Here is a 13,323-nt window from a genome sequence, read left to right as displayed (position 1 = left end):
AAGGTGCTAATACGGAAAACAATCAATCTCAACATGCAAAGCAACATTTGTTGTCCGAAAAGTTGCAAGAAAATCTTGTCCATACTATTTGGTCAGCAAATTAACGTGATAAAACGAAACCAAAATTTAATTAAACAAACTATTAGTACAGTCTATTAACCCTATCTAGCCCGGAGGGGGGGGGGGGGGGGTGGGGAGATTCCGCTCACTGCAACTTTGAACCTGAATAACTTTTTTAATATTTCAGCAAACGGCATGAAACTTTAGGAAGTTTAAAGGAAATTTATCTGGAAACAAGTTGATGTCATCGTTACTGTTCATTTGCTTTGATGTCGTAAATAGTCCTAGTACTGTATATGTAACCATTTAAAAAAATTGTACTGTAAGTACCAATATTCTATTATAAGTATTAAAAGAATCGTACTGTAAGTAGTGTTGGTATTGTATTGCAAGTAGTGTAAGTGTTGTAGATAGCATAAGTGTCGTATTGTTTGAAGCGCAAGTATTGCATTGAACTGTAAGTAGTATAAGTATTATAAAAAAAGTAGTGAGTAGTGGACATATTGTTTTGTAAGCGGCTACTCTGTATGTGTGTTGCAATAAAAAAAAATATGTTTGGGGTGGAACTAAATATATACAGACAAAAAAAAATTTTTGAGCACTGTATTAGTATCCTTTACTGTTACTCACCTTGAATAAGCCCGCTAATTGGGGGTAACTAATATTGTAAAAGTGTGCACACATATATATAAGAAAATTGTTGCCGGTTGCTGTTGTTGCTTTTGTAGGCGTCCATTTGGGTGAGGTGGATGAATCTTGATATCACTGAAACACAAGATCAACTGAAGATATGAAGGGGTTTGATCTGACAACACTTGCATTTTAATGGAAGCAATTAACTACAATAAAGTTACGCTTATTTATGCGCACTCTTTGCAATTACGTTCAAATATAAATTGTCTAGCTCAAACACAATGAAGTATCCGCTTCATTCTGACTACGAGCAAGTTGCTTGCATAGTTCATAAAGGAATGTCTGTTGATGTTTGAAAAGTATGAAAAGTATGAAATGAATAACAAACATTCTAGACTCTTATTTAATTGCTGTTACATCAAACCTGCCTTCAAAGAATATTTAATAAACTTGAATTCTGTTTTAAATTTACCAGCGTCACTTTAATTCGTTCGCGTTCTCTTTTCCCTCGTCGGTTACTTTTGATGTATATTGGTTCAGCTTAAAACGAAGATCCAGGCCATACGAAGCAGCCACTCGATCGGGCGTGATACTCTAATTCTAAAACCGTGTTTAGTTTTACTTATTAATTTTTTTATTATTGTTTTCAATGCACGCTTGCATGATGCCTTCGTAGTGTTGCTGAATAGGCTGTTGCGCAGTATTTTAAATAGATGTAGATGTAGAGTAAAATGTTAGACGTCAATTGAATAAGTAGCCACGTTAAATTTTAACATGTGGTTTACATGGAGGTGTGAGAGATGTGTAAGTGCATATTATTATAGTAAACTGAAATAGCATGATGCTCGTAAGGGTGATACTTTATAACTTAATTTGTAGTGTACCACAATCAGAGGTAAAGTATAGCTAGCTCGGAGAGCAATGGATATGCCCTAAGAATATACTGAAAAAAGCTAGAGGGCTCAAAAACTTTCATTTTATAGTTGTTCAGTCAAAAACTGAAGAATTGGACATGATAAATAGCGAGATGCTGATGCGTTTAAAGGAGATTAGTGATCCAATGTGCAGAGGGTACGACAGACACAGCGAGCAGAGCTATCAGGTGTACAGCGAGTATTCCTCTACAGGTCAAACAAGTCCTGAGTCCTCACCTGTGTGGTAGCAGAAGTGTCAGTGATGCACCGCACCCTAGACCGCGCTGTATAATTGTCACTGGTGAACGCTGTTTAGGCAGCCAAAGAATTCACTTGCAGAGATAACTAACTCACTCCTTGGAATTTTTATTGTGGTGTTTTTCATCTTTTTTATTGAGTTGGCGAATAAGGACGGTAAATTCAGTTACGAATTGAAAACAAGGAATGGAGAGAGGACATGAGAGCCTCCAAAATTACTTCTTCCATTTCAGTTCCGGATACTGGTAACTATTTTTAATTTACTCGTGCGCGACATTTTCCCTATTTTGCCAGGGCATTCCATGACAAGAATAAATTAGTTTTCCACGATACCATGCTCCCACTAATAACATATCTCTACTGTTCAGTGTGTAAACACATACAACCAACAGTTCCTTGATTCGCTCTGAGGAAGGGCTTACGCTCCAAACGTGAAATAGAATGTCGTTACGGTGGTCAAATGGCCTTAAACTAATCATTTATTTGTCCGCAGGCATATTCTGTTCCGAGAGGTGAAAAGGGTTTCTGAGCGCGAAACTGTAAAGTTCAAGGAACAGCTAACGAGGAAGTGAAATTTTCGTACTTGTTTACGAGCCAAATTGAACAAAATTTGTTTATTTTTAAATCTTAAAATTAATTTTTAATTTTAACATTGCGTATCATTAAAATATTTGCGGTGAAAGCGCTCGTAGGAGCTGGAATGAAAGCGCGGGTTGTTCTTTGGTGTCTCGTCGCTCAATAAGACGTTTCTTTCTCTTCAAGAACAAAACGCTGCTCTATCCTAGTGCTGAGAGCTGCGAGGAACGGATCATGTCCAGTTTGAAACTTACCCTTCATCTTCATAGTCGTTCAGCCGAAATAGTTATTAATTTATAACTAATTGAATTAATTTAAATGAATAATAAAAAAAGGAGAAGAAAAAGCATTTATATTAATAAATAAGTTAGGGCTAAAAAGGCTGCTAATAAAGGTAGTGAATTGAACAATGATGAAGAACGGCACTGGTACATGAATATTGACAGGCAAAAAACCAACAAAGGATTTTGATGCTCCAGACTATGTGGATTTGCCACAGATAAATTGTATATTCACGCCTAAAGTTCCTAAAGGCTTGAAATGTGAGATCTCTTCCGTTAATGGGTTTCAGGGTAAATGGGTCTTCCTTTGTTTCTCGTTAATAATTTAAAGGTTGAAAACTCTCTATACTATATGTGACACACCTTGGAAAAGTTAAGGGGTTTTTGTTTCTCTGTTAACAACAAACATCGCTCGGAGATGTATCTAGTTTACTGGTTAACAGTGTTCTCTGTTGCGGCTGTTTACGCCGTGATTCGCATTGTTGATCCAGACTTGGAAGCCATCAACTTTGCCAAAGCTTTACGTGGAAAGAAACTCAATGGAAGTGTATTTCAAGAGATATCAGTGGATTCTGAAGTCTCTTGCCAATTTGCGTGTGTCAAAGACGCCCGTTGTTTGTCTTACAACTTTGGTTCATTGAACGAAGAAGACAACTTTACCTGTCAGTTAAGCGCATCTGATCGATTTACAAGTCATCAGAACTTTACAGACGATGAAAAAATGCTTTATAGGGGGATACAGGTAAGCTTTCTCTGAAAAACGAAGAGAAAAATATTCAATGTAGCTTTTACCGAAGTCGTGAGCAGGAACTAAATCTCCGTTATTCAGGTGAAGATGTTTCATACATGTGTCGTTTTGAAAGTGCTCTTTCCTATATTTTTCAGAAATTTCTTGACCTAAGCTTTTTCATTACCTTATTAGTAGCTTGTTGTGGCTAGGAAAAAATACCCCTTGAAATTAAAATTCCAAGAAAAGCGAGCTGCAGGGAAATTTAATTTGAGATAAGACTGAATTTCAAATTTGTAAATGAAGAAAATTAATAACGCGAGTATAGAAATCTTGTATCTTATCAAGGAATACTAAGCTTTTTATTTTACAGTCATTTTGTGGGAAATGCATATCGCAAAATTTTGAAAAACTGACTTCTGATAGAGAACTAACTGGATCTGCCAGTTGCATCAAATATTAGTAGCCAAAAGTTTAAATATGCCAAGTAAAAAGGCGCTACCGTTCATTCTTTTAAATTGTCCCTTCTCATCAGAGGAAAGAAATCAGAATTTTTGGTATTTATGATACAAATTAAGCGGCAAAATTTGTAGCCATCTGGGCCCAGTTGTTCGAAGCCCGATTAAGTTAATTCTGGGTTAACGTGAAGTTTGATTCGAGTTTAAGAACACTTCTCTGTCAAATTCAAACAAAGTGGGAAATGAAAATTCTTAACCCCCCCCCCCCCCTCAAATTTGGCATGCAAAGAGATCTTCAGGGGAGATGTTCCAAAACGCCCTTTATTAATGTCCTTACTTCATTGTTGCAATGGTAACATCAATTGTTTTTTAGCACCACAAACTCCAATTTTGAACTCAGAAGCTGCTGTGAAAAGTGCCAAATGCAAAACACCATTTCTTCAGTCTGTTAATATACTACAACGTAAGACTTGTACCAAAGTTAAAACATTTATTCGACTTTGCAAAATATATGTGGCTTATGGTTTTATCATTTGTAAATAAATTTAACGGTCAATGAAGTAGACAGTGTTTCAGCTATTTTAGTTGATGGGCAAAACAGGCAACATATTTTCTTGAATTTCAAAAAAGTATATCAGTTCTAGAAATGACACTATGTATTGGTAGTTCACAGTAGACATTGTCATTGATAAATCTGTAAAAATTTCTGCGGGGCCGACTTATTTTATTCCTAGGGCGAATAAGAAAAAAGGCTATAAAAATGGATTTTCCGCATTTTGACATGATAACTGAACGCACCGATTCGCCAGTAGACCGTTAAAAAAGTGAAACGGCTTCAATTTAAGAAAATGTTATGTACTGATTAAGTTTCTGATAAATCCATCTCTTAATGTATGCTTTTTAAAATAACTTCAAGCAAAGTAAAACTTACTTTAAGGTTTTGTCCAATTCTCCACGTTTTGACATGAGTTGAAGGAGTCGTTGCTTACTGCAAATCATTCCAACTGAACAAAGTTCCAGCCTTCTGAAACTTTTCTTGCCGCTTGCGAGGCTATCCATCGCCAGTGGTTTTCCGTGCTCTCACTTCATACCATTAATGAACAGCTTTTGGTGTTTCGAAGAAAGACAACATGGACCTCCATTTACGGTGATTTCCCTTTGAAATTTACATTGTAATTCGCCATCGTCCGCCATCACCCGCTTTAGAAGAAATAAAATTTACAGTTTTACGGAGGATTGCATGAAAAATGCAAGCAATTCGGCTTTCGCAGAAATTAACTAACTCTTCTAGACCACAAACTAACGTAATTTAACGCAATTTTTTGAAAAATAATTACATTTAATTTCTTAAAGTCGAGTACCGCTTATTTACTGTAATGAGATTTTATCTCTTTAGATTTATGTTGCCACTGCTACATAATGCTACTGACATTCCCCAGGGACAACGAGCAACGATCACGCATTTTCCATGCACAAATATCATCGAATCTTTAGGGAGGATTTCCACTTTGGGTCTCTTCATATGAGCCCGGTCATTAAGCGAGCCTGGCTACCGGACTCATATGAAGTTGAGACATATTTGTCTTGCGCTAACAATGCGTGCAGCAAAAACAAATATAGAAAGGGGAATAGCCACCCATGCCGCCATAGCTTCTAGCACCTGCTGCAGTACCACCTGCAAGTCACTTAGCCTCACGAATGTTAAGTTTTAGCATCTGAGTTGATGGGTTAATTTGGCGACCGTAAAGAGATTCGTTTACTCGAATCTGTTTACGGATGCAAAATTAGATTATCAACTCTGTTGATAAAACCAATCATTCGTTTCAACATCCCAACCAACGTAACACCACATTTTCTGTAGAGACTAACCCCTTTTATTAAAAACTGGATCATTGTATAATGCAATTCAAGGGATTTGATTGGCTGAGCGGCCATGGTATATGAGCAATTATACCATGGCCAAGAAATGGCGGCCATTAAATTGTCTGCTGGTTCTTCTCTCACAGCGAAATCAGTTAGATCTAGCAATATTTCTTGATTGTTTTTAATAAAACAATTATTCCACTTGCGCTTGTTGGATATGAAATGATTATAGCCAACTCGGCGCTACGCGCCTCGTTGGCTATCTATCATCTCATATCCAACGCGCGCTCGTGGAATAATTGTTAAATCTATTGCTTAAGGCTCAGTCGCTTTTTTTTAATATTAAAATAGAGCATCTGTGAGTCTGACAGCACGCCTTGTGGTGACAAAGGAATCTGCATCCCTGAATATTATGAAGACAACTTTCACTGCAAATGTACCACCGGCTACACAGGGATACCATGCGGTAGGTCAAGACTACGTACGTCCAAAAAGGTTTCCCCTAAAGTCTGCAACATAAGCTGATTGCAGCAGATGACGTGCGAATTGTCATGACTTCTAAACGTTGACTATCGTCATTAAGGATTTTTGAACTTTACACAGGTTCCCAGAAACTAGAAAAATTAACCGAAATATAATGAAAACCTGAGTACAAAGATACGAAGCTGATCTAAAAATCTGTTACCACAATAGAATGAAAATGTTTTCACGACGAAGCGGCATAAGTCAAATCTTTAAAAGATCTATCTGTCAAAATATGGTTGTTATGACAACATCAAGTTTTATTAAAAGTGTCGGCCATGAAAAAATGTACCCAGACAAGTGTTGGAAATACACGTACACTCTTAGCTTAATGTCAATGGATTTAGAGACTACTTGGAGACTGTTTTGAGACTATTTACGCATTCATGAACTGTGTAGTTTTTGGCAGGTTGTGATTCTACAAAGTTCTGCAACGTTATAATAGCGAATGCGTATTGTTCACTCTCTCTCTGCCTTTGAATAAAAGTTACATGTATCGAGTTCCGGTGTGTTTTCTGACTGTTGGCACGTCGGTGAGCGAAACTTTTCATAAGTTTGGTGAACATAAAAAACAGTGCAATAATCCCTAAATTTCACGTTATCATTCAAGAATAAAATCACTACGTTCTTTTTTTCTTCGCTCATTTTCAGGGCCAATTAAAAGCTGCTCCCAGCTTCTTCAAACTGGAATCAATACCAGTGGTGTGTACACCATTATTCCAGATGGCGGCAAACCGATACAAGTGCTGTGTGACATGACCACGGTCGGTGGCGGTTGGACCGTTTTTCAGAGACGTTTGAACGGCTCTGTTGATTTTTTCCTCGATTGGAAGTCCTACAAAAATGGGTTTGGAAATCTGGGCAGCGAGTTCTGGCTTGGAAACGACAAACTCCATCGCTTGACAGCCGCTGGTGACATGAAATTGAGAGTTGATCTGGAAGACTTTGATGGGAATATCGCTTACGCCGAATACACAACTTTTAAGGTGGCAGACGAGGGGGATAAATATCGGCTATTGATTGGAGGATACAGTGGCACGGCTGGTGATTCAATGATATCGCGGCACAATTGCAAGTAAGATAAACAATCCAATTAAGATGATATTGAATGTTAAATAATTGACGAAAACTAATTTGCGATGGTAAAATAACCAAGCATTTTATAATAAACTTTACCTGAAAAGTATTTAATGGCAACACGTACGACTGATACTGACCGATCACAGCAATTTTAAGGTGGCAGACGAGGGAGATAAATGTGGCACGGCTGGTGATTCACTGATCTATTACAAGTAAGATAAACAATCCAATTAAGTTGATGTTGAATGTTAAACATTTAACGAAAACTAATTTGCGAAAACAAAATACATTGTATCAAAGCATTTCAGGATAAACTTTAAACCTTGAAACTTCTAAGGTACCTATTAATAGAATTCTTAAAGCACTGAAAAAGTTTAAGTTGAGACAAAAGGTGAAGACAATTTTGAGAAATTTCGTTCCTTGCGAGCGATCATCTAACATATAAAAATTGGTTACGAAATGCAAGGTTTGGATGCACGTAGACTCGACTTCTTATATATTGTGTGTGTCTTTTATTGCAATTACTGTGACTGGTGTTAATACCATTTGACATCTTGATCACAGCAGTACCGTAATTAAACGATTTTCGATTTTTTTTTTCTGGTAAATTGAACCATGTTCCGTGTCGGATAAGGCGGGACGGCTTTTAGAACGCGCTGGTTGACAAAAGACTGGAACTATACCGCAGTTGTATGCGCGAGAAGATTAGGTTAAGATTGGAGGCGGGATGCAACACAACCCAAAACGCGGTTGCTAACGTTTTTAGTCAAAATTGTGGAGCGATAACCAAAATAGCTACGAAATCATTTTGTAAAGTTTAAGTAATGCTTCTATTCTGCCAAGAAGCAGCCGAAGAACAGATTGTTCCGCTTACAGGCATACAGCATATATAAAAAAATTTCTCTTGTAAACAAAGACCCGAATTCAATGGAGTGGGAAATTCCGCTTCGGGACTTTCTTCTAACGCGATGATGGTATCCAAAGGGTTTTCTACTTCCGTTGACTTGTCAACTTTAACTTTTAGCTTACGTTTGTGTACAAGATTCTTTCTTCTTCTTGTAGCGCTTTACATTGGCAACTTCTCTGCACATTATAACACATTATTCTATCGATTGGAGCCTTGTTTTTTTTTATTAATGTTCTGCAAAGCAATTAAATTTGAGAAATGCGTGCAAGAGAAGAAGAAATTATTCAGAGAACTACTGCTGCACTCGAGAAAATTAGTTTTTTCTTACTTGATGTTCGTGACTTGTTAGAGTCTTGCAAGTATTAAAATACTTGCAAGTTTTGGTCGATGTCGATGCCATATTTTGAACGGCTTCCTACACCTGTGAATATTGTTGAAAATGTTAGAATTTTTGCAACTCTGTGATCTAAATTGCGCCGCAAGCTAAACATATGATTCTTGACTATTAATTTCACATGTTTTAGTGAGTATAACATCATTTTCTTAAACATCAGAGGAATAAAATACTCACGTTTTACACAGAGCGCCAAATCTTGCCAAACCACGGACATTCACTTAAAATTACATGAAGTGAAGCTGAGGTTAGGCCAAGACACTGACACTTCGGCTAGCCTAACTAGCACTCCAATTAGCTTACATAGCACTCCCGTTAGCTCAAATAGCACTCCAGTTAGCTTGAATAGTTCTCCGGCTGGCCCAATTTAGCTTAGGTTGCTTGCGGTTAGCACATTGGTAGTTAGGACATCTACGCAAAAAATTGCAGAATCTGCAGCCAGTCGTTAGTGGTGTAGTGGTTAGGTTCTCGCTTGGTAAAACGAATACCCCGGTTCTTGAGGTCATTTCTTCTTTTGTTTGTTGTATGTTAGTTTAGAAAAAGAGAGATCATTCTGAGATATGAAAACGCTGGTAGGTACCTATCAGAGGCTTAACGCAGTCGACGGTTTCTCGGTCACGGCAGACAACACTAGTCTTTAAATGCCTCGGTGTCACTATGGACGAAACGCTGTCGTGGAAAGAGCATGTCAGCTCTTTGGGGAAAAAGATATCCTCCAGGCTAGCATTATTACGTCGTATTCGTGACAGTCCTACCTAAATCTACTTGATTACATTATACAACATGGTGGCACTGCCTTTATTCGACTACTGTGCGGTCGTCTGGGATAGTTGTGACCAGGGTAGTAAATCTTATTTAGACAAACGTAATCTCCGTGCTGCTTGTATAATCGAGGGCCGTTTCTGTTGGGTCTGACGAACTGTCTATAGCATTCGGGTGGCCCCACCTGCAAGCGCACCGTAACTTCCTTAAATGTGTCCTTGTTTTTAAATGCATCAACGGTCCGGCGCCTATCTACCTACTGAGTGAATTTAAACATGCCCACCAAATCCCAATCTCCTACCCTCAGTCCTCAGGCTCTTTGGCTAGCAGTTGGTCGCCAGGAGAGACTCTGGGAAACTGGAATATTATTACCGCAGTATTTCTGCGGTAAAACAATGCAAACTGTTACGGGGAAGCCAATCAAAAAATTTAAATTTTTTCGAATTCTCCAGAGTCTTGCCTGGCGCCCACTCGCTGACCAAATAGCCTGAGGACTCTGGGTACGAGATTGACCAAATCCACGCCTATCAAAGAAGACAACAAGATCTATTGCGACCGCCCTTACCCAGAACTACGTACCAAATACCAGGGCAGTTTTAGGATCAATGGTGCGCATGCTTATAATTCGTTACCTCTGAAATAAGATTAGCATCTAACTTCAACAAGCGCCATTGTATGATGTATTTAATAGTAGTATTGTAGTGTGATCTGCTGTATTTGATTTTACTCTAGAGTCTATTTATTGTTTAATCAGGACTCTGCTTAAACTAGCTTCTTATTAGCTAAATCAGATGCTCCTGTATAAATAAATAAATAAATAAATAAATAAATAAATTAATAAATTAATTAATTAATTAATAAAAAATCAACTCTTCATCTGTTTAAAAAGTCCCTGTTAATAAGTGAAGTATTAATTAAAACTTCGAATTTTTTGTTCGGCTACTGGTAAAAGCAAATTAGTTTCGTGTTGTCTTATATAAGGGCTGAAACGGGACTTTCGCAACGTCGATAGTTCTATTTTAATCTTATATGTTTATTTCTCTTCCCTTTTCAGCGGTATGCAGTTTTCTACCAAAGATCAAGATTACGACAATTTCAATTCGTCATGTGCTGTTCGGTTCAAGGGCGCTTGGTGGTACAACGATTGTCACAGCTCCAATCTTAACGGATGGTACCTTGGCGGACGGCATGACTCATTTGCTGATGGGATCAATTGGTATACCTTCAGGGGATATTATCATTCTTTGAAACGTGCTGAGATGAAGATAAGACCGAACACTGAATGAGAACGAACCATCCTTACATCATGTAAATGTTACTGTTGTTGTGAAGCTTACCGCAGAATGTTAAGGTTTATTTGTTACTTAGTTTTCAATAACTTGGTTAGTGTTCTTTGTGAATGAATTCAGTATCAGCAGTTTATTTTAGACGTTGTTCTGTTACTCTAAGAAAATGAAAGTCTGTTCTTGTTGACTGTTTTGCCAAGCCGGGCTCCTTGACGGTTAGAACTGGAAAAACGCTTTATTCACCTGACTGGTTGTGTGTTATCGATTTTGATGGTTACCAGTGAAGTTGTCTATGGAATGCCATAGTGGACAAAAGTAGTCGAGAATTTTTTCTTCGAGTCGAGAATTTTTTTTTTCGAGTCGAGAATTTTTACCTCGAGTCCAAAAATTTTTCTTCGAGGCGAGAATTTTTTCTTCGAGTCGAGAACTTTTCCTTCTAGTCGAGAACTTTTTTCCTCGAGTCGAGAATTTTTTCCTCGGGTCGAGAATTTTTACCTCGAGTCGAGAATTTTTTCTTCATACCGAGAATCTTTTCCTCGAGTCGAGATTTTTTCCCCCAGTCGAGACATTTTATAAATAGTGGAAGACTTTTTCTCCTAGCAGAGACTAGTCCAGATCTTTTTTTCTGGTAGAGAATTTTTGGTCGCAGTCGGGAATTACTTTTTACAGTCGAAACTTTTCGTTCGAGAAGCTACCCAACATGCCTTGCCAACCACATTCCCGCCTAAAATAGTCACGTGAAATGATCGCACACAAGATGGGCAAAAGTCCTTTTGTGAAGTCAAGGGAGATTATTTCACAATTTGTTGGCCGAATAGGGGAATTATCCGATTCTTTGGATGCTGAGGAATCCACCAACGTGATAACTTCATGTGCTGAGCCAAAGGCAATGAGAGAAGCGGAGATCATGATGCGTGTGTTTGGCCCAACCTCTGACCGTAATCCAGTGAATTATAGTACCTCTACTACAACCTCGACTACTTCCGCACAAACTGGATCATTTCTAGTAATGCCGCGATGCCGACAATCGGTTCCTTTGTATTCTATGGGAAAGAACTTTAGCAATCAGCGTACAACTGGCCGATGGAGAGGTGGAGGAGGCAAAAAAGGCAAAGGTCCAAAGAGAAGTGAAATTATTCTGCTTGCTGGCCCCAATGTGCAAGAAGTTCCTCGTCAGAAAAGTAAAGTTGTTTTACAATAGCATGGGCATTTCATCAGTACTTTTGAATTCTAGGAATCAGAAGCAAACTTGACAAAGTGGCCCAACTAAAACTGCAATTTGCAGCAAATGGCAGCATTTAAAGAAATACAAATTATTTTCTATTCAATGGGTGGGGTGAGGTGTGAATTTTTGTATTTGTGCTTTCAAGTAAAATGGACTATTTTCGTTAGCTTCTGAACCTTTTTATCACAGTTGAACCTTGCGTTGCAGATAGTTCGTCATTAGGTTTGTCAGTTCAGTCCCATAGATTTTCCTTAAAATCAACCCACTTAACAAGAACACTGTAATAATGCAACCATTTTTTTGTGGTCTGAATAGTGTCTGTAATAACAGGGTTTGATTGCTAATTTCAATAATGTTCGCAAGATTTGTTGTAATAAGTTGCTATAATTGTAGAAGTTCACTTTGTCGGTTACCTTTCCACTTGTCTGTTACAAGTGCCAAATGCAATAAGACTAATGTGTAGTTTTTGTTCACCTAGTGGCTGCATTACTGATACACGTGATAAGAAATGCCAGTGAAACAAATATCTTAGCACCAGGAAGAGCAGCCTTACTTTTCGGAAAAAAAATTGGTATCAGTGACAGATTCCACCTGTGTACCTCAATGCCCAGAGGATCTTGCCTGAGGGAAACTGCACCAGAACAGTAAGTTCGTGGAACAGCCATATGCTGCACACATCCACCCAGTACCAGCATGAGTCCAACAAACACCCACACTTTTCCAGCACAGCAGCAAGAAAACACAATTATTTAACATGCTGTCCAACATCTAGTGCCGAGGCTTCTATCTTGGCCTACAGGATCAGTTGAAATGGCATTTCGGAATTTACTAAGCATAAGCACCAATTACAGATAAATTTCTTGTCAGCAAAGCACAATATAAAGCAGTATAATTTGACCCATGACATTTTTGTGCATGTGTTTTTCGGTATAACGTTTATGCTCGCGAGTGGTTGTCAAACTCAGTTTCTGGCAATGATTCGTGTTTGGGCTTTACCTCGGTGCAAGAACACGTAAAACTCACAGCTGACTTACTCAACAAAGGAAACAAAAAGTCAAAAACAACAACAACAACAACAACAACAAAAAGCAGGGAAGGAAAACAATAACCTTCAACAAAGAAAAACCTGTCAGGTTTTTAAACCGAGGAAAACTCCATTTTTCAGCGTTTGTAACTTTAAGAGGACAATAGCTAAATTAAAATAACGAGATAAAAATGATTGCTCGGTCACCGTACTCGTCTTTAGAGAAAATAACCATTTTGTAGATGGGCTTTTGGTAAATGGGCTCAAGGAAAATCTTCAATGTTTCAACGTGCTTGTGCTAATGACAGCAGCATCTTGACCATCGGATAATGCACCTATTGGACCAAATCTCC

General features: G+C 38.1%; 1 protein-coding gene across 1 annotated transcript; it reads left to right on the top strand.

The window, feature by feature from the left end:
- Positions 1–3,119: 3,119 nt before the first annotated feature.
- Positions 3,120–10,996, top strand: LOC146483927 (microfibril-associated glycoprotein 4-like). Its single transcript, XM_085105268.1, has 4 exons — positions 3,120–3,464; positions 6,122–6,236; positions 6,944–7,367; positions 10,490–10,996. Exons 1-4 carry the CDS (start codon positions 3,141–3,143, stop codon positions 10,719–10,721), a joined length of 1,095 nt encoding a protein of 364 aa, XP_084961394.1. The 5' UTR covers positions 3,120–3,140; the 3' UTR covers positions 10,722–10,996.
- Positions 10,997–13,323: the final 2,327 nt, after the last annotated feature.

The sequence above is a fragment of the Pavona decussata genome, unplaced genomic scaffold (genome assembly GCF_977016875.1).
Source record: "Pavona decussata unplaced genomic scaffold, jaPavDecu1.1 SCAFFOLD_37, whole genome shotgun sequence".
NCBI classification, from domain to species: Eukaryota; Metazoa; Cnidaria; class Anthozoa; order Scleractinia; family Agariciidae; genus Pavona; species Pavona decussata.
This window is presented reverse-complemented; position numbering and strand designations above follow the sequence as displayed.

Coding starts and splice junctions, on each gene's coding strand:
- LOC146483927 (XM_085105268.1), top strand. CDS start 3,141: ATGTATCTAGTTTACTGGTTAACAGTGTTCTCTGTTGCGGCTGTTTAC. Junction 3,465..6,121: donor TGCTTTATAGGGGGATACAG/GTAAGCTTTCTC, acceptor ATATTAAAATAG/AGCATCTGTGAGTCTGACAG. Junction 6,237..6,943: donor CTACACAGGGATACCATGCG/GTAGGTCAAGAC, acceptor GCTCATTTTCAG/GGCCAATTAAAAGCTGCTCC.